The sequence below is a fragment of the Phocoena sinus genome, chromosome 15 (assembly GCF_008692025.1).
Source record: "Phocoena sinus isolate mPhoSin1 chromosome 15, mPhoSin1.pri, whole genome shotgun sequence".
In the NCBI taxonomy this organism is placed as follows: domain Eukaryota; kingdom Metazoa; phylum Chordata; class Mammalia; order Artiodactyla; family Phocoenidae; genus Phocoena; species Phocoena sinus.
In genome coordinates, this window is record NC_045777.1 from 13,785,483 (window position 1) to 13,810,089 (window position 24,607).

The window sequence follows — 24,607 nt, forward strand, 5'->3', positions numbered from 1 at the left end:
GTAAAGGGTGGACTGAACGGGAACAGGCAGAAGTGAGGATGGGCAGGGAAGGAACAGCTCTCTGCAGAGCGCTTGGTATGTGCCAGATACCACGTAGGCACTTCCATGCCTCCGTCCTGACCCTGCCGGGTTCAGCATTCTTCACGCACGTTGCAGATTATGGGGGTTCTGAGGCCTCCTCTCTCCCAGGCTTCCTGAGCCTCATTTGAGTAGGGAGGAGAGGGCATTAGGAGGCTTCCGGGGGTGGAAGGTCAATCAGCAAGGGTAGGGCTGGGTCTGTGGGCCACCACCTGGTGCTTCTGCTTTGATCTGGGAGGAAATCCTAAGCCCTGAGGGGATTTTGAGGCTGGCTTGGGTTGAACTTGTGCCAGCCTGGGAGGACTTACTGTGAAAGTTTGTATTTCCCATCAGTGAACCCCTTTCAGAAGCCGGTTGAGAAGGGCTGATCGGGCGCAAATCGGGGTGAAGATGCATAATGATTTGGGGAAACTGGTTTGAGATTTCTGGGTTAATGTCTTTTCTCTGCCCTGGTGCCTCCTTCCCCTAAAGGAGAATTACCTACCAGTAATAACTGGTGGTGCTTTGATGAGCTGTTCACTGTGAGTGCATTGCCTCCTTTATTCTTAACAGCCCTTTAAAGAAGAGTCAGTTACAGCTCTAAGAGTTACAGCTGAATTGACTGAGGCACAGAGAGGCTAAGTAACCTGCCGAAGAACACACAGCAGGCAGGTGACAGGGCTTGGATTCAGAGCTGGTGGCTTGGCTCCAGAGCCCACACCCTGAACGACCGCATTGTGTTGACAGTGGCCGGCACCAAACATGCCCTTAGTGATGGAGAATTACAAGGTGGCATCCCGGAACTCAGGGAAGTCACTTGACTGGTTTGGAGGGCTTTGGAGTGGGATCCAGCTGTGATGGAGCCCCCAGCATGCTGCTTTGACCTGCATGCCTCAAGGCCACAGAAGATTTTGCCTCTCTGAGCCTCACCTATGAAATCGGTACAGAAACACCATCCTTGGACTTCCCTGGTGGTCCAGTGGTTAAGACTCCACGCTTCCACTGCAGGGGGCACGGGTTCGATCCCTGGTCAGGGAAGTTCTGCATGCCACGTGATGAGGCCAAAACAGGAACAAAACCCCATTCTTACGTCGTGGGACATTTGGGGAGGATTCGTAAAGGAGCTTCTTAATAAACGTTAGCTGTGAATCACATGAGCCCGGTTTGAGAAGGAAAGAGGAGAGAGATTTTCCTGGCTCCCCCTCTCCCTAATGTGTATTCACAAATTCCCGGAATTTGTCCTGCTCAGCTTTTTGTCCATCTGTAATCAGTTTCTTATTCAGTATTTCTAGATTGAACAAATTCTGTATTCATCCTGTATTTACCAGCCACTTCCTTATGGGCTTGTTTCTCTCTGGGCCTCAGTTTCCTCGTCAGTAAAATGAGGAGTCTGCGGTCCTAACCTCCTCCTCGAACTGTGGTGAGGAGCAAGTCAATTGACATTTGCATCGGGAACGGTGTCTCACAGGAGATAAGTGGTCAACAAAAGGTAGCTGTTATTACTATTATTTGTTCTTGGCTGCCCTCCCACGGCGGGCAAGGGCCCTTCCCCGGGAGCCCAGATGTCTAGGAGTTGTTCAGTGACTATTTGTTGACTGACTGGTCCCATTGTTTTCTTCTCTTTGAAATCTGAAGTCAGGGCCGCCAGGTGAAACATAAGGCACTATTTTCCTCTTAATGGTTGCAGACGTCTCTGTGGGTGGTGTATTGACAGAAGGGTAGACCTGCATGGCAGCTCGCTGGAAGTTTCTTTACCACCAGAGTTTCTCGACATTGGGTGCCGTTGACATTTCCTGGGCCTGATCATTCTCCGGGGTGGGGGGGCTCTCCCGTGCACCGTGGGGGTGTTTAGCAGCATCCCTGGACTCTGCCCGGTAGATGCCAGTAGCAACCCCTCTCTCTTTGCCTAGGGGTGACAACCGGAAGTGTCTCCAGACATTGCCAAGTGTCCCCTGGTGGGGGGACCGGCTTGAGAACCACTGTTTTTCACCGTTCTAGGCACCTGAGCCCCTTAAAAGCACCTGATTAATGCGGGGGCGGGGTGGGAGGATGTGCTGAATTCCTGCTTGCTGGGGGCTGGGGATGCAGACGTGGTCCCTGGCATGTAGTGAGAGTCCCATAAATCTTGTTGTTGTCATCCATTTCTCCCCATAGTCATTTAAACATACCTTAAATAGTTAAATACGTGACAGGGATCAGAAAGAATTCAAAGAGGAGTTCAGTGTTGGCTGATTTCCTGGGTGTTCCTCCAGGCCTTTTCAAACCCAGAACCCACGCAGCTCTCACCCAGGTTCTATTTCTGGCCTTTTTACGCTTGAGTTTTGCCCCAGGCCACTACATAAAGAAGTGATTCCTTCTCTGTTTCATTTTATGGCTGCATGTCAGTCCCCTATGGATGACATTGAAGTTACTTCTCATCTTTGGCTTCCATCTAAGGTGTGTTGCAAGGGCTGTGCTGATCCATCCTTCCGTGCACTCTTAAGCCTGGGGACCTCCGTATCCAGGTGACGTTAAGCATCCTTTTGACCAGGGTAATTTGGGTGACATTCTGGGCCTAAACATCTTTACTTCCTCAAAAAAAGGCCATGAGGCGACTAGAGGGCCGCTCCCTTCTTCCCTGGTGTCTTCCTAGAGAATTTTCTTAGTCTTCGTTAAGGTGACTCTTAGAGAGGCCCCCGCCCAGGGCGTGTGGGGAACATTGCCTGGTTATGAGCGGCAGCACCTCTTCCTCCATCTGCCCCCTTCCTTGCAGCCTCTTCATCCCCCTTTCTTCTCCAGCCCGCTTTGCTGCTTCAGCTGCTGCTGGCAGTCTTTTTGTTTTTGAACTGTCCCTCTGATGCTGTAACTCCCCATTGCAATTTGAAAGCCACCCACCAGCACCTGAACTTTCCAGAACCTGAGCTGAGGCCCTGCAGCCTAGATAATAATGCGCATGGGCTTCAGCCACTAGAACCAGGGCCTCCTGCGAGCTTGCTCCTCCGCCAGCTACTGTAAAGGCCAAAGGCAACTGGTTTCTCCACATTTTCTTTGTGGTGATTTGGCAGAGTTTTCAGGGCCTCAAATATGTACACAATGTCGGATGCAAGCCTTCTGGGCCTGGACCTGCTGAACGTGTGGGTGGGGTGCAGCAGTTTTTCTTGTAGGGAGTTAGGCCCGGCCTCCCCCTCTCTGTGAAGACCGAAAGAGCTTGGCATTCTGGAACCAGGAAATTCCTGTTGAGATGTCGTCGTTTTTTCCAGAGGGCTTCATCCCAGCTGAGGGAGGTGCGGGGAGAAAGGGCTACGTGGTGGCAATTGCCTTTAGATGTTGAGGCCTAAACAGTGAATTCATTTGTAAATCAGCCTCTTCTCCCTCGTTGCAAGCAATTTCTGTCTTGCCTGGAGGGTTTGGAAGTTTATCTTTTACATATGAATGTGCCCATTAATCACCACTTCTGCATTATTGGGAGGGAGGGAGGGAGAGAGAGAGAGAGAGAGAGAGAGAGAGAGAGAGAGAGAGAGAAAAAAAAGTGGAGGGAGGCGGAGAGAGAGAGGGAGGGAGGGAGGAGAGAGGAGAGGGATGGGGAGGGGGAGGGGGAGAAGAAGGGGGAGGGGGAGGGGAGAGGGAGATTGAGTTTGTGTGTGTACAGTGGGAAGACGGTTGAGTTTGTGTGTGTACAGTGGGAAGATGGTTTTCTCATTTCTGGGAGAGGCACATCAGAACTAAAGATAATTGGAAACAATTATTTCAAAACACCTTCAAAATGCAAAAGCCATCCCAACTTCATCCCCCTGCCTGCACCCGCCTTCTGATGTGTGCGCTCCAGCGGGTAGAACCACTGCAGCTTGTTGTGTTTATCCACATCAGCGAAATAAATGGCTCTTCGGTGCTCGCGCTGAAGATTTTCAGCTCAGCCGAGCTGCCGTCTGCCGAGGGTGGTAAATTAGAGCCGAAAGCCCAGGGACGCAAAGGCACGTCGCCGGGCCTCGGGCTGCCTGATTGCAGGGAGGTGAGGCTGTCCTGGCCGCGCTGGTCAGCCTGGTAAGTGGTGACTCTTAGCCTGTCGGCAGTGCTGCTTCCTCCTCCCCCTGGGAGAGGCTGCTGAGGATCCGGAAGCAGGAATGTGTGCCGTGTGGGAGCCTCAGTTCTCTTTAAAAGAGAGGCTAGGCCCTCAGAACAGCAGAGCTTTCTCGATGGCAGGTAAGCACCCCATCCCAGGGTTACCTGCCCCTCGCTTGCTTGGCCTCTGCGGTACCCGGCTTCCTGGTACAGTGACATTTCCCCCAAGTTGAGAGTGACCCTCTTCCTCCCACTGCCTCGTCTCCATTCCAGCCCTTCTTTTCCTGATCTGGAAGTTCACAGTCACATGCGGGAGACCTTTTAGGAGCCCAGCTTAGGCCAGTGCAGCCTTTCCCCGGGGAGGCCCAGGCTGAGGCCCCGTCTTCCAGGGTCTGTGGGTCCAGGAGATGCTCCAAGTCAGCAAACTATTCGCCTGAGAGTTTCTGTCGCTTACGTGTTCCTTGTGGCTTGGACATTGTCTGTGGCAAGAAAAATGATGTGCCCTCCCTGTCCCCATGCTTTGCTCCCGATTCCCCTCCTTTTCTGGTCCCGGGCCTGGAGGACATTCCGGGCTTTTGTTTCATTAGGGTGTAATTACTGGCTGGAGAGGGCCCTAAGATTCCTGGGGAGGGAGGTCTGTTAAGGTATCCGCTCTGTGTCAAATGATGCACTGCGCTAGGCTCTGCTGCTCCTGGAGAGCAGCGTGTGGTCACGTTTGGGGGAGGCCGTGGCGAGGCCTGGCAGTTACCCCGCGTGTCCTCGTGGCTGAGCCTGCACAGGCCTCTGCCCCTGCGCCTGCCTTGGCCGTTACAGGAGGAAACCTGGACTTTGCACGGTCCTGTGGACGTGGAGAAATCGTGCCCTGGGCTGATTCCTGGCTCCACTTTATATAGGCTGGCGTTTCCGTAACTGAAGCTGTGGCATTGATTTAACATGCTCCTCGGAGAACTCAGCTCTGCTTCTGGAGAGGGATGGTGGTGGAGGAGGCAGAGGGGAAAGAGGAGGAAGAGGAATGTGTGTGACTTTAAAAAAAAAAAAACAGCTGCTGTTTATTGAGTGCTTCTTCTCTGCCAGGTATTACACTAAGAGCATCACGTGAATTAACTCGTTTAATCTGTGGATAACTCCACGGGGTACCACCATCTCCATGTGACGGAAGGAAGAGCAGAGGCACGGAGAGGTTGAGGAGCTTGCAGGGTGGCGGCAGGACTAGGTCCTGACCACTCTGTATCCTCTGCCACCCGGCCTGACTTCACTGTAGGGTGACCACTTGACTGTCCATCTTCAGCCAACCAATGGTTGGTCACCCTACTTCCGTGGCCTTGGCTGCTGGTTCGGGCCTGTTGACCGAGAGTCTTTCATTCAGCCCCTGTCCATGTTGCCATTGAGCTCATCAAGGAAATTTAACACCCACAAAAACACACTACAGGGCCGGTCCTCCAGGCCCTGGAGTCCAGGGGAAGCGCCCGGCCTTCAGCTGGGTCCTGTTCTCTCTCCGGGGGAGACAATTCCCTGTAACTGGTGTGTCATTTCCTAGACTCTGGAGAAGGGCGAGTGCTGTGACTCAGGCGCCGGATGTGAGTGGGGGTGGGGTGTGACTGGCCTGGATGGATGGACACTGGGAAGAAGTGTTGGAGGAGGGGAGATGGCCGTGCAGCCCCCCAGCCTGTTTTGTGGTGTAGACCAGCCTGTGGTGCCACCAGTGAAGGTCGGGAGGTGAATCTGCTTCCTGGGAAGCGCCTTTGGGAGAACGACTTGCGTCATCAGGAAGTGACACACCATGATTTTCCACTTTTCTCCCGGTTCCTGGAGCTCTCCAATCCCCACAGCCCACCGTCTGCAGCTGGAAAGGAAAAAAGCAAAATGAGAGTGTACTCTTAAAACATTTTGAGCCCCTGAATTAGGAAGTCTTTGGGCTGCAGAGCTGAGACAAACGTCTCCCTGGGGTGAGGCCACCCATTGGGCCTTCGGAGCCGCACTGCCTGGGTTCAAATCCCAGCCCGGCTACTTGTGTGATCTCGGGTGGGTGACTTAGAGGGAAGGGCGTGAAAGGCATTTTGAACAGGGTCTGGTGCATTGTGTGCTATTCAAGAACATCTTAGCTGTTAATTACCCGCGGCTCAGGAGAGCTAAGAGGCTGGGTTATCTTGAAGGAAGGCGTCCCTTAGGTCAAGGGACATCTAGGAAGACCTGAGCGGGATTATTTCTGGCCTATCACAAGACACAGGTTCAGGGAGGATGTCGTCACACGCTTGGTTCCTAAATACTCAGTAGACCTCGCCCTATTATTAAGATTTCAGTGAATTGGCACAGGAGGGGAAAATTCTGCTGCTTCCTGCTCCATGCCAAGCTGTTTCCCTGAGTCACTGCTCTGGCCTTTTCTTCTAGACCGCTCTACTGCCTCGCCCACGTTAACTCCTTCAGAACCAGACTTATTTTGGGATGGAGGGGGTGGGCCAGCCCTGTAAGAATCCCAGGTCCTGCTACTTGCCAGGAAGGTCTTTCAGATGAAGGGTGAACCGTTTCCCTGGTGATTCACTGTCCAGTGGCTGTGTGTCGTCATTCACGATTACACATGAAATGCATTTAGAAATATGTCCCTGTCAGAATTAAATCATTAAAGAGGGGAGGAAAACACCCCGCACAAAACCTTTGACTCAGCTTTCTAGAAAAGGTCCTCAAGGCAGCTTTGTTACGGTGACTGCAGCAAGGTTCCCACCCACCATTCTATCACCAGCAGAGGCCTAGCCTCCATTGGAGTGGGTAGGTTTTCAAGTTAGAATGCTGGCCCGCCGTCTCATATCTGGGAGGGACACTGAATCCAGCCAGCATTTCTCAATTTTTCTCCCTAAGAGGCTTCAGTGAAAGCCTCTGCTGTTGACAGATGTGTCTGTTGTGTGGAATCTGTTAAATTTCTACCCCTTGGATACAGCCCCTGAATGCTCATTAACTCTGGAGGGAGTCAGTGTGTTTGGAACCGGGAATGGAATTGGGGATTTTCTCTCTTGCTCAGACTAGAGGGTTGGGGATCCTCTTAGGTATGGGCAGCCTCGGGGCAGACTCCTCCTCTCACTGTGTTAGACCCTGCTGCCCTTTCGTTTCCTGGTGGCCTTAGGTAAAACTGTCTCCTTAGCGCTCAGTGGCTTACGAGTACATTCATTTCTAGGGATTCCCCCCGCCCTGCTTTCACACGGAATTAAAACATTGCAAAGTTAAAATAGACTTTACGATCCTCTGGCCCTGTAGTTTTTTAATCTTTAGAGTTGATGTCTCCTGTGAGAAGGTGAAGTAGGCTATGGCCCCTCTTCCCAAGAAACTGCCTCCACGTACAGAACCTTGGCATGCGGATCATGGGGCCCTGAAGCATTTCCATGGGCTCCGGGTAAGAACTGGTCTTTTCCTTTTCTCCATCTCTCCTCCCATTTTACAGGTGTGTCCCTGAGGCCCTGAGAAGTATGGGGAGTCGCCTGGGGTCATGTGTTTAGCTGTTTTCATTCTTTCTCCTTGGCTCCTTGCTTGGCTTTCGCTTCCTGGGTTCTGAACCAACCCTACAGGTAGCGCGATGAGGAAGGAGAGGAGATCAGCAGGAGTCTCTAGGCTGGAGAACTCACACTCCATCCCCCAAACATGCAGCCTAGAGCATCTCGAATTAGCGTGTACCTTAATCCTCCAGAAGGCTGGTTAAACCCCCTGATCACTGGGCCCTATTCCAGTTTCTGATGCTGTAGATCTGGCGTGGAGCCTGAGAATGTGCATTTCTAGCAGATTCGTAGGTGATGGCTGCTGCTGCTTGCGTGAGGGCAGCACTTGGGGAACCATCATCCTAGATCTCAGCCACAGGTGAATGACGTATACTGCAGTGGGAGGAGCTGGAGAGCTTTCTGGCCCCAGGGGTCGACCAGGTGTGGGCTGGGCTGTGGGTTTCGTCCACTGTGCTCCATGCTCCAGCTCTGCGGTGCTCCAGGAGGCTAGTGCCACTCCTGGGAGGGATTGGGAGGTACGTGAGGCACTTTCGGTTGTCACAGTGTTTGGGAGCATCGATGGCAGTGGGTGGGAGGGGGCTGAGGTTGTCCTGACAAGGAGGAGGAGCCATCCCTGCCAAAATCCATTAGTGCTCTGTTGAGAAACATCGACAACACTACAGTTGACCCTTGAAGAAGACGTGTTGGAACTGCTCTGGTCCGCTGACAAACGTGGATTTTTTTCAGTAGAGTACCTGTGTTTTCATTTGACCAATCTTTAAGTGTAGGGGAAAGTTTGTGTTTGATTACAGACCACGGTATGTGGAATCACAAAAAACTAGAGTTTGAGTCTTGATTCTGTCCAGACTGCTTGGCTTCCCACCCTTGCGTGAGTCCTTCATCAGTTCTTTTGCTTCTGAGGCAGAGATAGCAGTACGTGGATTTTCGACTGTGTGGCGGTCGAAGCCCAAACCCCTGTGTTGTTCAAGGGTCAGCATTACTTGTTTTTTCCCTGAACTTGTTCCTAGCTTTCCACTGGCCTGACGTTGCTCACGTGCTCTCTTTCAAAATCTGTGCACAAACGGAATGATACATGTGAAATCAAAACCTTGGCCCAATGGCTTTCCCTTTTTGCCTGGCTAGGGTGCCATTTCTTCTGGGACACATCTCCTTTGAGCCCCCAAAACGCTTTTCTTAAACGCCCATCCTCTGACACTTGAGCAGAGTTATCTGGGTTTATTAGATCCACGTAGAACAAATCCCAAACTCCTTCCTGGGGTCTGCACGCTCACGCTGATCAGCCCCAAGTTTGCCCACTTGGCGACGTTTTTTATCCTGACTCAGGTCTCTGTCACTTGCTCATTACTGGCTTTGGTTTGCACCTGCTGCTTTTTTATGTGATGCTGAACCTGCTAAATATTTCCTTTTTAATTTTCCTTACTTTGATAAAGTAGTCCAGGCACATGATAAATAAGGGCACATGGTGGAAAATAATCTCTCCCCCACACTTTGCAAGCTCTCCTCCCCTGAGGCAACCACCAGTCTCCATTAAGAGCTTGTATTTCTTGTGTTCAACCAGGAATATTTTAGGCTTATGTAAATTATGAATATATATAAAACATCTTTTTCAAAAAAATTTAAAAAAGGAAAAAATAGAAGATAAAATAAAACAGAAAGATAAAGACAAAAAAGAGAAAGACAAAACCCCCATATTTCTTGGGCTGTGTGTGTTAGTCTGTTAATGGTGCTAGACATGCATTGCTTTTTTTTTTTGGATAAATTTATTTATTTCTGCCTGCGTTGGGTCTTCACTGCTGCACGCAGGCTTTCTCTAGTTGCGGCGAGCAGGGGCTACCCTTCATTGTGGTGTGTGGGCTTCTCATTGCGGTGGCTTCTCTTTGTTTCGGAGCACGGGCTCTAGGCACGTGGGCTCAGTAGTTGTGGCTCGTAGGCTCTAGAGCACAGGTTCAGTAGTTGTGGTACACAGACTTAGTTGCTCCGCGGCATGTGGGATCTTCCCAGACCAGGACTCGAACCCGTGTCCCCTGCATTGGCAGGCGGATTGTTAACCATTGTGCCACCAGCAAAGTCCCAATACCATACTGTTTTGATTACTGTGGCTTTGTAGTATAATCTGAAGTCAGGGAGCATGATTCCTCCAGCGCTGTTCTTTCTTAAGATCGTTTCGGCTATTCGGGGTCTTCTGTGTTCCCATACAAATTTTAAAATTATTTGTTCTAGTTCTGTGAAGAATGCCATTGGTATTTTCATGTGTTGCTCTTTTAACCTGATGCAGAAGCTTGGAGATTGTCATACGTCAGTTTGTCTAGAGGTGCCTCATTCTTCTTCATGGCTGTATCCTGCAGTATGTTATCAGGCCAGCTCCCAGTTTGTGGACACGTAAGTCCTTTCTAGTCTTCAGTATAACACACAGTGCTGCAGTTGAATCGTCTTGCATGTGCTTTGCTGCCCTGTGACCATGTCTATAGAACGTGCTTCTAGGAGGAGATGGTTGGGTCAAAGACCCTATAGAGAAAGTGAGAGTTTTTACGTACGGTGGGGAAGTGGGGTGAGGATCCCTGTGGGAATGAGAGGAGGTGCTCTCTGGGGAAGCTTGCCAATCCCAGGCTGCATCTTTTTAGTGCCTTTTCCCACTAACTAGCTGTTGTGTGCTGCTGGGCCAACCCTTTGGGTTCTCCAGGCCGCTGTTTTGATGTCTGTGGGATGGTCCCCTGACTCTGGGGTCTCTTCTCCCTCAAGGTGCCTGTGGTTAGCATTTAATTTCCTCTCGGGGCTGTGTCTCAGTGCAGCAACCTGAACATTTGTTCAGGATTTTCCTGCAGTCTGCGTGGTGAGCCTGGGGAATTCCCTTGTGTAGTTTGGATTTTGCAAAAGTGGTCCATTGTGTTTATGAGCCTGCTGGAGGATGCTCCAGCTTCCAGTCAAAAGTAAACCACTAGGAGGCCTTGCATGTGGCCATCTTGGACCCTGTTGATCTTGCCCCAGCGGCTCCTGTCCAGACAAAGGGCTGTGACACACAGCACAGCCTGTGTGCTGGGACTTGCCTGAGAGGTAACCCTGGATGGGGAACGTCATCAGGCCATCTTTGTGGATAGTCATCTTTCCGGACTCCGCGTCCCGTCTCATCACCTGTGCTCTCGGCATAGCTTTCTCCTCTTCTGGTGCCTGTAGCTTTCATTCCTCAAGGATAGAAGGTGCCCCTGGGCATTCCATTGTATCCTCCCTAAGCTAACAGGACAGCCATCTGGCATGGAATGGATTAAAATCTTCGCAGGTGAAGATTGGATGGTGGTGGAAGTTTGGTTTTTTTTTAAATGCAATAATCTATATTTTTTGTTTGTTTTTTATAAATTTATTTACTTATTTATATTTGGCTGCATGGGGTCTTCGCTGCTGCGCACGGGCTTTCTCTAGTTGCGGCGAGCGGGGGCTACTCTTCGTTGCGGTGTGTGTGCTTCTCATTGCAGTGGCTTCTCTTGTGGAGCATGGGCTCTAGGCACGCGGGCTTCAGTAGTTGTGGCACGCGGGCTCAGTAGTTGGGCTTGCGGGCTCTAGAGCGCAGGCTCAGTAGCTGTGGCACACAGGCTTAGTTGCTCTGAGGCATGTGGGATCTTCCTGGACCAGGGCTCAAACCTGTGTCCCCTGCATTGGCAGGAGGATTCTTAACCACTGCGCCACCAGGGAAGCCCCAAGTGTATGTGTTTTAATGAGATGCTGGGAGAATAAAAATAGAAAGGAATGGATTGACAAGGGTGGGGTTGGCATTTTTCAGATGAGAATCGGGTGAGAATGTAGTTTGCGTTGATCTCTTTGGAGGAGAGTCGCAAACATGTTGCCTACTGGTGACTGGGCCACGGGGACTCTGGTGGGTGGGGTATTTTTTTTTTTACACAGTTATACTTTTTTTAACCTGCTAAACATGAATAAATGTTGTCTTCCACCACAAAGTATGTTTGCCTTCATTTTCTTGAAGTGTGTGGCCTTCTTTTCTTGGTCTGTCTCTTATAGTTTCCTGCTTTTGCCATCAGACATGGGTGTGTGACAGCTAACGGCAGCTGGGTCATGGCCTCGTCAACAGGGACACAGTAGGGAAGGGTGGGGACTGTGACAAAATGGGGGGTATTTTCCCATCTAAAAAGTGGCTGGCTGGTATTCAGCTCTATCTGGTCCCATAAGGCCCTGCAGGCCCTGATTTTTTTTTAAAAATAGAAGCCCCAAATCTAGGATATTATGTGATGTTTCTTAATTTTTATATTTTGGCAGCGAATTAAAACTTTTACAGAAATGTTATGTCGGCTAAAGAAAGACCAACTGACCTCTGAGACAGGCAACGAAGATGGGGGGTGGGGGGGGAGTATATTCTAGGAGGAAGGTCACTAAAATGGCATTAGGTTTGGGGACAAAATGGGTTGTGTCCCTAACACCCCCCCCTTCCCGTGGGGCCTAGTCCTCCCCGATCGCTTTAAAGTATGTGGTCCTGTGTGTCTCTTTCAGATCCTGGCTCCACAGAGAGAACAGCCCAGAAAAGAAAGTTCCCCAGCCCTCCGCATTCCTCCAATGGCCACTCGCCACAGGACACATCAACAAGCCCCATTAAAAAGAAAAAGAAACCCGGCTTACTGAACAATAACAATAAAGAACAGGTAAAAGGCCAGTGGGAATGGCGTCCGCACCCGGGGTACAAAGGCTGTTGTTTTTCTCACGCCGTGTGCTTGGCATTTAGCAAGCTGCCTTGCTGCGGCTGTCATTTGCATAGGACGAGAAGGGCAGCTCAAAGTGGGCCTGTGCAGAAATTTCCAGTGGGTTTTTCAGATCTCTTTGGGGGACAAGGGCAGTGACCCAGATAGGATACCGTGCTCTAGGATTTGGGGATTTTCCTTGGATTTCTTTTTCCACACGTTAGGACTGTTTGCCCCTGTGGCCTGAGGGTGTTGCCCTCCTAGGCTGTTGCCCGTAGGACAGTGCCGAGCTCTGCCTGGAGGTGGTTGTGTGGCTTGAGGCGTGCTCCCTTCTGGTCTCAATTTTCTCATCTGTAAAAGAATGGGTTTAGGTCTGTGGTGAGAGACAGCTGCTCTCCTACCCACTGCCCACTGCGACTTGGGTAGTTGGTCACTATGCACCCTTTTCAGAGTGCACAGTCTCTGGCAGACTCCGCCCTCCCTCAGCAGCCAGGACCAGCTAACTAGATGCAAAAATCGATGCCATCTTGGATCTTGTCTCAGGAACCTTCTAGCTCTAAAATTCTCTGCTGCAGGCTAGCTACTCTTCTGACTTAAAAAAATGAGAGGTGTTTTAGTGGACCATGAGCTCAAGTCTCCTAGCGGTGGAGGAAACGGGATGCCCAGCACGTCTGATGCCATTTCAGCGAGGATTCATGGGCACGTAGTCATCGATTCGTGCAGATGATGGATGCCGAAGTGGGCCCTGGGGATTTGAGGTTGAATAAAACAAGACTGTTGCTTTCACGGGAAGAAACCTAGCAATGGTTAAATGACCAGGACTGTGAGAGGGGGACGTTTCTGTGCGTGAATCTATTTTCTCTCTCAGAATTACATAGGGAAGTGCCAGCTCTACTGTGGCCTCGAGGCTGTGGGCAAGTTAACCTCTTTGTGCCTTGTCTCCTCATTTACTGAAATGGGAATAATGATCTTAGTGCTACCAAACTGGCAGGGCTGTCGTGAAGAGGAATTGATCTAAGTGACATAAATACTAATAATTAAAGTTAAGCCAGGGCTTCCCTGGTAGTGCTGTGGTTGAGAATCCACCTGCCAGCAATGCAGGGGACACGGGTTTGAGCCCTGGTCTGGGAAGATCCCACAAGCCACGGAGAAACTAAGCCCGTGAGCCACAACTACTGAGCCCGTGAGCCACAACTACTGAGCCCATGAGCCACAACTACTGAGCCCATGTGCCACAACTACTGAGCCCACATGCCACAACTGCTGAAGCCCACGCGCCTAGAGCCTGTGCTCCACAGCGAGAGAAACCACCACAATGAGAAGCCCGCGCACCGCAATGAAGAGCAGCCCCCGCTCGCCACAACTAGCGAAAGCCTGCACACAGCAACGAAGACCCAACGCAGCCAGAAATAAAATAAGTAAATGCAAAAAAAAAAAAAAAAAAAGAAGTTAAGCCAGAGTCTACGTTAAGAGGAATAGTCACCCAGACTATCCATGAAATAATTAAACAAGAGCTGTGGAAATGTTCTAGGCCTGCACTGTGCAGTGGGATAGTCACAAGCCATGTGTGACTACTGGGCATTTGCAAAAGTGGCAGATGTACCCGAGGAACTGAATTTTTAATAGATTTAAGTGGCCACCTCTGGTTCGTAGCTTCTGTGTTGAATAGCCCAGATTTAATGAATTGGGAATCCTGTTATAGGAGGAAAAACTGGTGAGTGCTAAGTAAACTTCTGGGAGGAATTGCAATTTGAAAAAACATGTATAATAATAGTGTTGGTGAGAATAATACTAAAAGCAGAACTTACAGTGTGCCCGTCCTGTTGCAAGCCTTTTTTTGTGTGTTAATGTTTATAATGATGCTGTGAGGAAGGGCTGCAGTTGTGTCCATTTTACTGATGAAAACACAGAGGCTCAGAGAGGTTAAGTCACCTCCCCAAGGCCTCACAGTAAGGAGCAAGAAGCTTACATCTGCTTGGCTGGCTTGAAGCTGGTGACCACCCACCCCTGTCACCCGGGAGCCATCCCATAGCTGTCGAGCTTGAAGACTAAGAAAGAAACATGAAGGCTATAAATAATCCTCAAACCTTAATTTACGGCAAACCCTCGCATACCAGTTGCCGTAAGTCTTGAAGCAGGTATTGTCCCCCTTGGACAGAGACAGTCTCTGAGTGGCTCCTTTGCGTGTGTGCACACATGCACTCGTGCTTTGTGACTTCCTCCTGTCCTTTTAAGAATTGGCTCACATTAAAAAAAAAAAAAAAAAGAAAAAGATAAAAGACATTAAGAAAAACAAAGAATTGGCTCACCTCTCTCTCTCGAAACTGATGAACTCTTAGGCAGATCACACATTTTCTTCTCTCTCTTCCTCATCCACGTGTTCATACCACTTCTATAACACTTAAGCCTCGTGACCACAATGGTGTGTTTGTAAATCTCTGTCCCCTTCTGGTAGGAGCCTCAGAAGGTGATCAGTGTCCAGTGGCTGCTTTCGCCCCAGCGTCGGACACAGGGCGGGAGCTCATGAATACAGAATGCGCTGTGGATGTGGAGCAGAGCAGGGGTGACCGGTCACAGGGCACGGTCATGCTTTTGAAGGTGATTCTCCTATCTGCAGTACTGATAGAAGAGTTAACGGAGCCATTGGTTTGGAGGGAAGGGCTCTCGACCTGGAGACCTGACTCCTTCCTGTCCCACTGCATCTGGGAAACTCACTGTGGGACCTTGTCAGTTGCTTTCCCACTTCTGAGCTTCAGTTACCTAGTAAAATAGGGTTTGTACTAGGAACATTCTAAGGTTGATTGTAGGTTTTTGTTTTCACATATAAAACTCCCTGGGGCTGAATGGCCAGGAGTTGGCAAAGGAGAAATTGCCTTAACTGTAAAGAAAAGAAATTCCTGACTCTTGACCCCATAATTCATTCCAGCTTGTAGTGTTTGCATAGAAGGGGGCACCCTCCCTCAAGCACAGTCTGTTTTCCTAAGAGGAACTGAAATCTTAAGAAAAAATTCTTCTGTGCATGTTTTTCTTTTCTTCTCTTCTCTTTCCCTTTTCTTTCCTCTTTTAGATTATAGAATTGAAAAAAAGTATGGAATTAAAAGCAAAATGTACATCTGCATATGCCGGGTTTTACCAACATAATTTCTGTTAGTCACCAACGTTTGAAGATCATGAGATTTCAAATAACAACTTGTATTTCTGAGTTCCTATAAAAACTCAGAAAAATCCAGCAATAGCAGGAGCTGAGTAGAGCCTGCTCTATAGACACGGGGCCTGTGTGCTCGTTTTCCGCACTCCCCACCCCTCCCTTATGTGGCATACCCTGCCAGCTTTGCTCATGCCTTCTGCCTCTGGTCTTAGGCGTTCAGGTTCTTTTGATTTTTGGTATACATCAAGAGTCTCCACCCTCTTCTTGTTTTTCTTTATTCTGAGGTTGTTCTAGTGTTCTAAAAAGAAAGCCATTTTAGCATAATAATCCCCCCGCCCCGCCCTGTATTTTTCCATTTTTGGTAGAGACGTTTTATTATGAAGTGGAGATACAGGTTTTTTTTTTTTTTTTTTTTTAAACTCACATCACTGTTATTGGTCAAATCAGTCATACAATCAACTGGGTCATTCCATCATCGGATGACTTGAATAATTTTTTTTTTTAATACAGCAGGTTCTTTTTTTTTTTTTTTTTTTTTTTTTTTTTTTTTTTGCGGTACGCGGGCCTCTCACTGTTGTGGCCCCTCCCGCTGCGGAGCACAGGCTCCGGACGCGCAGGCTCAGCGGCCACGGCTCACAGGCCCAGCCGCTCCGCGGCATGTGGGATTTTCCCGGACCGGGGCACGAACCCGTGTCCCCTGCATCAGCAGGCGGACTCTCAACCACTGCGCCACCAGGGAAGCCCCAGGTTCTTAATAGTCATGCATTTTATACACATCAGTGTATACATGTCAATCCCAATCGCCCAATTCATCACCCCCCCACCCCCACCCCCCGCCGCTTTCCCCCCCTCGGTGACCATGTTTGTTCTCTACATCTGTGTCTCTTGTTTCTGCCTTGCAAACTGGTTCATCTGTACCATTTTTCTAGGTTCCACATATATGCGTTAATATACAATATTTGTTTTTCTCCTTCTGACTTCACTCTGTATGACAGTCTCTAGATCCATCCACGTCTCTACAAATGACCCAATTTCGTTCCTTTTTATGGCTGAGTAATATTCCATTGAATATATGTACCACACCTTCTTTATCCATTCGTCTGTTGATGGGCATTTAGGTTGCTTCCATGACCTGGCTATTATAAATAGTGCTGCCATGAACATTGGGCTGCATGTGTCTTTTTGAATTATGGTTTTCTCTGGGTATATGCCCAGTAGTGGGATTGCTGGATCATATGGTAATCCTATTTTTAGAGCTTTAAGGAACCTCCATACTGTTCTCTATAGTGGCTGTATCAATTTACATTCCCATCAACAGTGCAAGAGGGTTCCCTTTTCTCCACACCCTCTCCAGCATTTGTTGTTTGTAGATTTTCTGGTGATGCCCATTCTAACTGGTGTGAGGTGATACCTTATTGTAGTTTTGATTTGCATTTCTCTAATAATTAGTGATGCTGAGCAGCTTTTCATGTGCTTCTTGGCCATCTGTATATCTTCTTTGGAGAAATGTCTATTTAGGTCTTCCCATTTTTGGATTATGTTGTTTGTTTTTTTAATATTGAGCTGCATGAGCTGTTTCTATATTTTGGAGATGAATCCTTTGTCCGTTGACTTAAGGTTTCACCCATTTTTCATATATTGGGAATTTATTACTTTCAGAGGAATTTTTTTTTTTTTTTTTTGCGCTATGCGGGCCTCTCACTGCCGTGGCCTCTCCCGTTGCGGAGCACAGGCTCCGGACGCGCAGGCTCAGCAGCCATGGGTCACGGGCCAGCCACTCCGCGGCATGTGGGATCTTCCCGGACTGGGGCACGAACCCGCGTCCCCTGCATCGGCGGGCGGACTCTCAACCACTGCGCCACCAGGGAAGCCCCCAGAGGAATTTTAAGAAGAGGTTTAGAGCGCACTTTATTTTTAGGGGAAAGAATATTCTGAGGTTTGTAATTAATTTTAAAAAAAATTATTCATTTATTTTTGTCCGTGTTGGGTCTTCGTTGTTACACGTGGGCTTTCTCTAGTTGCAGCGTGCGGGGGCTACTCTAAGCTGCGGTGTGCGGGTGTCTCATTGCGGTGGCTTCTCTTGTTGGTCTAGGCATGCGGGCTTCAGTAGTTGTGGCATGTGGGCTCAGTAGTTGTGGCGCAAAGGCTTAGTTGCTCCGCGGCATATGGGATCTTCCCGGACCAGGGCTCGAACCCATGTCCCCTGCATTGGCAGGCGGATTCTTTTTTTTTTTTTTTTTTGCGGTACGCGGGCCTCTCACTGTTGTGGCCTCTCCCATCGCTCACAGGCCTAGCTGCTCCGCGGCATGTGGGATCTTCCCAGACTGGGGCACGAACCCGTGTCCCCTGCATCGGCAGGCGGACTCTCAACCACTGCGCCACCAGGGAAGTCCTGTAATTAATTTTTTACAGCCTTTTTGTCTAGTGACTTTACCTCTTAGGAAAGGTTTGAAAACATATAGGTGCTTTTTTCTTGGGACTGCCGGTGGGGACATCCCAAAGCCTGGAAGGCTGCTTCTGGCATTGTGAGCAGGAGGATCAGGTTGCTAAGTGTCCTATGGTAGATGCGGCAAGAAATACCTTGTCCCAAGTGGTATTGGCCCTTTACTGTAAAATACCAGTCTAATCTGTAGTTCTTGGGACATTTTGAGTTTGAGTCCTTTTGGGAGGTTCCCCTTCCCCTCCCCTCCCCTCCCCTCCCTCCTTCCATCCCTCTTTTCTTTACTTCTTTTCTTTTCTTTCTCATTAAAGGATTGAACAATAATCTGCTAACAGATTTGTGCAAAATGGCCTTAGGTGTACCTTTGATGGAATGTGGCACAGAAATCACAGGGCCCCTCTTGTCTCCTCTGAGTACAGGGGTATACGTATTACAAAGAGGTGGGCCGGGACTTATTTTGCTGGGCCCATGCATTGTCTTAAAAACTGGGACATTTCACAGAAGTTCCTTGTTGGGTGGGGGCAGTGTATTAACAGCTGAGACAGGTCAGGGGACAGACAGCAGGATTGCCCGCTTTTTCCCGAGGCCAGGCAGCCCCTGGTGTGTGTGTCTGCCTGGCGGCCTTGATCACTGGAGCTGAGAGCCCTGAAGACGGGCATGTGCTCTGCCCCTCCCGCCGTCTCGCCAGCACTGGGGCTGTCAGCCTCATCCTCACACTCCAGGGCTAAGCAGTCTGTCTTTATTTTGCAGTCCTTGTGCTTTTATCAAATGCAGGAGAATACAAGCCAGAACTAGGACTGTTCTCATTCATCTGTGTTCCCTATGTGGCCCCAGAAGGAACTTGAGTCTCTGGTCCTCTCCCCCCAGCCCCTGGCCCCCTAGACATGTACCCTGTGCTCACACACAGCCCCAGAACCCATCCTCTGGTTTTCGCAGACCAGGTGCGGCCCAGAGCCTGTTTCTGTAAATAAAGTTTACCTGAACAAAGCCACGTCCACTCAGTGACAGCTCGTCTGCAGTCGGTTCTGCTTTCCTTTGACAAGCGTTGAGTCATTGCAGTAGAGACCACACGACCTGCAAAGCTTCAACTGTTTACTTACTATCTTTATAGAAGCCTTTTTTAGAGAAAGTTTGCTGGCTCCTGGTGTAGACTGAGGTGTTCCAGAAGTGAATGAACAAGCCTGTCTATTTCTTGTTAAGCCGGCCTGTGGAAGAAGCAGGGAATGTGAACGTGTGTGCTCACAGCCGGCAGTTAATCTCATAGCAACACGGGTTGTAGCCTGCTTGCCTTACTAGCAGGCTGGGAACGCACCTTGTGCATGTGAGGGAGAAAAATCATAAACTCATTCTACCTGAAATGATTTGCCTTGCCTTTTTTAAATGTTCCGTATTTGTTATCAGATTATTTCTACGGAGCAGGAAACACAAGCAGCAGATAAGGCAGGTGTCTGATTGACAAGGCTATCACCAGGCAGCTAGTTCTCAGCCAACAGCTGCTGTTTCGGGAAAGGATGAAACTCCTGAAAAGAGTAGGGGGCAACCTGGCCCTCCCTCCTCATGGTCCTCCCAGGAACGCCTACCTCTGGCCAGGTGAGGGTAGGGTCAGGGACAGGAGGCGGGGGAAGCTTCTCAAGTGCAATATCCCAGCTTCTATTAGATGCAAAGGGCTTAGGTTGCCAGCTAGGGAGCTGAGCTGTCATATTCGATTCTTCTAGTTTCATTTAGGTCTTAATGACTCTTCCTATCCTATTATTAACTTACTGAAAGGAAGTTGGGCCCTGAAATACAGCTTACAGCTATCTTGCAAAAGCCACAAAGCATCCTGGAAGACCCCACTCAGGTTAGAAATAGTTCTGCTTGCTTGATATGTACAGTTTATCTTTCAGTGGGCGTTCCTCCCCCTCCCCCTACCCCCCCACCCCGCAACATTCTCCCCCATAGAAACTCAAACAACCATTTTCCTAGGCAGATAGCACATCCTCTACATGGATGGCTGTCAACTGAGGGCAGTTTTGACCCCGCCCAGGGACGCTGGGCAATGTCTGGAGACATTTTTGGTTGTCATAATTTTGTGCATGGTGGGTAGGGGGGCTGCTACCGGCATCTAGCCAAGGATGATGCTACACATCCTACAGTGCACAGGACAGCTCCCTGCAACAAAGAATCTTCTGGCCCAAAATGTCATATGAATTGAGAACTCCTTACTCTAGATGCTGTTATCTTTTTATGTCCCCTCTATTATGTTTTTAGCTGTCTTCTGAATTTTCAGATTTGTATTTTCCTCTCCAGCTTTTTGCATTAAGCAGAAGTTATTATTATTTTTAGAAAAGTTTTATCGGAGGGTAGTTGATTTACAATGTTGTGTTAGTTTCAGGTGTACAGCAAAGTGGATCAGTTCTGCATATACATATATCCACTCTTTTTTAGATTCTTTTCCCATACAGGCCATTACGGAGTATTGGGTAGAGTTCCCTGTACTGTACTGTAGGTCCTTATTAGTTATCTATTTTATATATAGTAGTGTGTATATGTCAATCCCAATCTCCCAATTTATCCCCCTCCCCCCCTTACCCCCTGGTAACTGTAAGTTTGTTTAAGCAGAAGTTATTTTGGATAACTTCTGAATGTTCTGTGAGGGTTCACTTAATCATCAGAATCTCTTCTGCATCCAGCATCATCTTTTGTGGGGCACAGGGATGAGAGAAAGTGCTCGGAGACCTGAGTGGGAGTCCTTGCTCTGGGCTTCGGGGTCAGAATCTAAGTCTTTTTAACCTAGTTTTCTCATCTGTCTAGTAAGACTAAGTGGTGTCTCCCCTGAGTACCTCTCTTGGTGGTGGTGAGGACAAAATGAAGATGGTGTGTGTGACAGTATGTTGAAAAACGTAACGTGGAAGGAATAGCGTAACGATGATGTTAGTTCTCTGGAAACCAAGGAGAGCGCTCTATTTTAAATGTTGAACTGAAACAGGGCAATAACCAAGCTCAAGAATTGGGCAACTGCCCTTATAAGTCATAGCTGTCTTCTTAGTAGAAATGAGAGTCGGGAGGCTTAGAAGGATTGGTTCACAAAGAACTGCTAAAGAAGCGTCTGTGAGGCTCTTTATCAAGGAAGGTGGAAGTAGCAGGCATTTTGAGAACATCAAAACTTCATAATAAAAACCAGGAGCGAGACGGGTGCCTGCAATCTTGGCCACTCTTCCTTGTTATCCTGGGGGTCCTAGTCAGTAAAATAAGGAAAGCAGAAAAGTGATGTAAAAATATTAGACACGGACAGACAAAACTAATGTTACTTAGAGATGGTAAGATTTTTAATCAATACACTACCAGAACTGTTTATATATGAGGTCAGTATTAAAAATCTGTATACCAGCGCTTCTATATGCCAACGATAACTATTTAGAAACTGTAATTGGAAAAGGTCCTATTCACAGCAGCAACAAGAATTATGCAGCCCCTAACCAATATATGAGATCTTTATGGAGGAAACTGTAATGTCTTACTGAAAGACAGGAAAAAGCTTGTCATACAAGGAGGTTTATTCAGAGGTAGGCCCTGTGGTTGTGGCTGAGCTGTTGCCCATGGGATCAAGGCTGAAGTGGGTTGAGTAGCTTTCTCAAGGTCACACAGCCAGTCACCAGGTCATTTTGACACTTACCACCAGACTTTCTCATACTTCCTAAACAGGATTTCTTATTGGTTTCCAGTAGGCATTTTCCTAACGAGTTTCTTCCGAGCGGTTGTGTGAGTTCGGCGAGTGGCTCTGCTGGATTCTGTAGTACATCGCTAGCGGACCATTTCTCTTGCTGTTTTGGCCATGAATTGGCCACCCCCCTCTCTCATCTTTCTGCCATTCTTCGTTCGTTCTCAGTAGGAGATATGGCTTCTCTGCAAACACCAGGACTTACCATGCTGGAGAATCATGGTTTTAGGAGAGCCTCTTGTTGGCTATTAAGTACTTTATGCATTGGGGGTAGACTTAAAAAAAAATGAATGATCATTTTTGGTGACTCATTTCCAATGGATCTATTCGACGAAGGCCTGTTGTTGAAAGACTCCCAGGGAAAACTGCCATACTTTTCTTGGCTTTGTACATTTAGACTTCCATTCGTTGGACTTTTAACCGTACTAGCAATGTTTGTAATGGCGGCGCTGTGTTAAATGCATACATTATACGATCCCAGCCACAATACAGTGATGTTAGTTATTATCATCCCCATTTTACAGATGAGAAAATTGAAGCTGAGGGGTTTAGAGACTTGCCCTGGGTCATGCAGCTGGTAGAGCTAAATTTGAACCCAGGCGTGCCTGGGTTGTAACCATTGTACTATCCTGCTAGGGCTGCCTGTTAACTCTTAGACACCAGCTTTTCAATCCATGGCCTCTTAAAATACAAGAAAGAAAAATAAGTCTTAATATCTAACGACCCGCAAGCTCAAGTAGAGTCACCCAGGATAGCTTTTTAATGAATGTGTGAAATGCTCTAATTTTCTTCTGTTGTTATTGATGTATTTGTTCAAATTCCTTTTGAGAATGCACATTTGTTTTGAAACCAAACCTGTCTTTCTTGCCTACATTTCAGTCAGAACTAAGACATGGTCCGTTTTACTATATGAAGCAGCCACTCACCACAGACCCTGTTGATGTTGTACCGCAGGATGGACGAAATGATTTCTACTGCTGGGTTTGTCACCGGGAAGGCCAAGTCCTTTGCTGTGAGCTCTGTCCCCGGGTTTATCACGCTAAGTGTCTGAGACTGACATCGGAACCAGAGGGGGACTGGTTTTGTCCTGAATGTGAGGTTAGTTCCTGCTGAATGAATGCATTGTCTGCCTCGTTTCTTCTTTCTTTTCTTCCTTTTATTTCAAAATTTTCAAATAATCCAAACACAAAGAAAAGAGAAGTTTCTTGCCTTCCATCTGCTCTATCCTGGTCGCCCCCTTTTTTGGACCAACATAGGCAACGGCCTTAGCACTGCAGCTCTTGGAAAGACAATTGCACTGATTTTTTTTTTTTTTGGTCTCACTGCGTGGCTTGTGGGATCTTAGTTCCCCTAGCAGGGATCGAACCCGCGCCCCTGGCAATGGGAGTGTGGAGTCTTAACCGCTGGACTGCCAGGAAGGTCCCCTGCACTGAATATTGATTTTGATTCTTCATGGGTCTTCGGATCACTTTGAGATCTTCAACCTTCTCTGATTCTCCTGTAATGAACATTCCAGAAGTTATAAACTTCTGACAAGTTTGTATGTTTTGAAGAGATCCCACGCTATTTTCTTCCTTCTTGGATGTTGTCTCCTGCTGCATCATTGAATCATCGGCAGTAGCTAAGCTGGGAAGACCAGTGTTGGTTGTATGTCCCACGTGGTTGCCATCTGATGCTCTTATTCACGCGACAGCTGTTTCTCCCGTGCCTGTTAGGTACTAGGGGTTCAACAGTGAACAAAAAGAGGCCTGAATCCCATTCTTTTCAGGAGAAAAGGACAAAAACCACAATAAAGTTGTATACCGTGTGTTAGAAGAAGAATGTTCTAGAGAAAATGAATTGAAAGTGAGGAATAGGGAGTGAGGGGGGTACAGAGTGTTTCCATTTTAAATGACGAAGTCCAGGAAGTCCTCTTAAGATTTAGGAAAGACTTGAAGAAGGGAAGGAGTGAGCCGTGGGGCAATGGCGGGATGGCCTTCCAGGCTGAGGGGGCTGCAGGTACAGAACCCAAGGGAGAAGCACACGGGTATAGTGAAGGGAACGTGCATATTTCATTTGTAGCAAAGCCTAAACGCTCTTCATGAAAACAGTTACCATGGTTTCCACTTTTCTGAGGTGTTTTCTAGTCTCAGTAACTTCCAACTATGATGCTTTTTCAAAATGCTGAAAATAAGAATGTCATCTAGAAAACAAAAACAAATTAAAAACAAAAACAGAGCTTCCCTGGTGGCGCAGTGGTTAAGGATCTGCCTGCCGATGCAGGGGACGCGCATTCGAGCCCTGGTGCGGGAAGATCCCACGTGCCGTGGAGCAGCTGAGCCCGTGCGCCACAACTACTGAGCCTGTGCTCTAGAGCCCGCGAGCCTGAGCCTGCGTGCCACAACTACTGAGACCGCACGCCTAGAGTCCGTGCTCCTCAACAAGAAAAGCAACTGCAGTGAGAAGCCCGCGCGCCACAACGAAGAGTAGCCCCCACTAACCGCAACTAGAGGAAGCCCCTGCGCGGCAACGAAGACCCAATGCAGCCATAAATAAATAAATAGATTTATTAAAAAAGAACCCAAATAATGTCATCTACAAAATCCTTTAATATGGAATGTCACCTGGATTCAAAGGTATATTGGCATTAGGTCTCAAACGCGAGGACGCTTTCTGTGTAGGAATTGGAAAGCTCTCCCAGCTGTTGATAGTGGGGAAAAAAGCAAGCTTTAGGACAGTGTCAGTAGTACTGCTTTTGGGTAGTGGATGGAGCAAAAATCTGTGGAAAGAAAGTAGAGGCCAGGTCAGTATGATGATGACATTTTTAATGGTGTTCTGCCTCTAAAATTGCAAAAGATGGTCACTGGTTTTCTTTGTGTTCCTGTAGACGGAGAGATTGCTCAGCAGTGCCCTCCTGTTCAGAACCTGAACTCATCCTGCATTTAATGTGGGAACTGGAACCTTCATTTATTTTCTTTTGTCTTGACCCTCCCTTCCCAATTGTTTAATAATTTTGCAGAGAAGATAGTGGCTCAGGTAGGATGCTTTTGCTGTAAATAATAGATCTTGATGAAAGGCAGCTGA

The 24,607-nt window shown here is 48.3% G+C and overlaps 1 protein-coding gene across 1 annotated transcript in view; it reads left to right on the plus strand.

The window, feature by feature from the left end:
• Positions 1–24,607, plus strand: part of ZMYND8 (zinc finger MYND-type containing 8) — a 126,871-nt gene that overhangs the window by 25,766 nt on the left and 76,498 nt on the right. Inside the window, 2 exon segments of the mRNA XM_032607223.1 lie at positions 12,072–12,220; positions 22,499–22,642. Coding sequence (XP_032463114.1) covers positions 12,072–12,220; positions 22,499–22,642 — 293 coding nt within the window.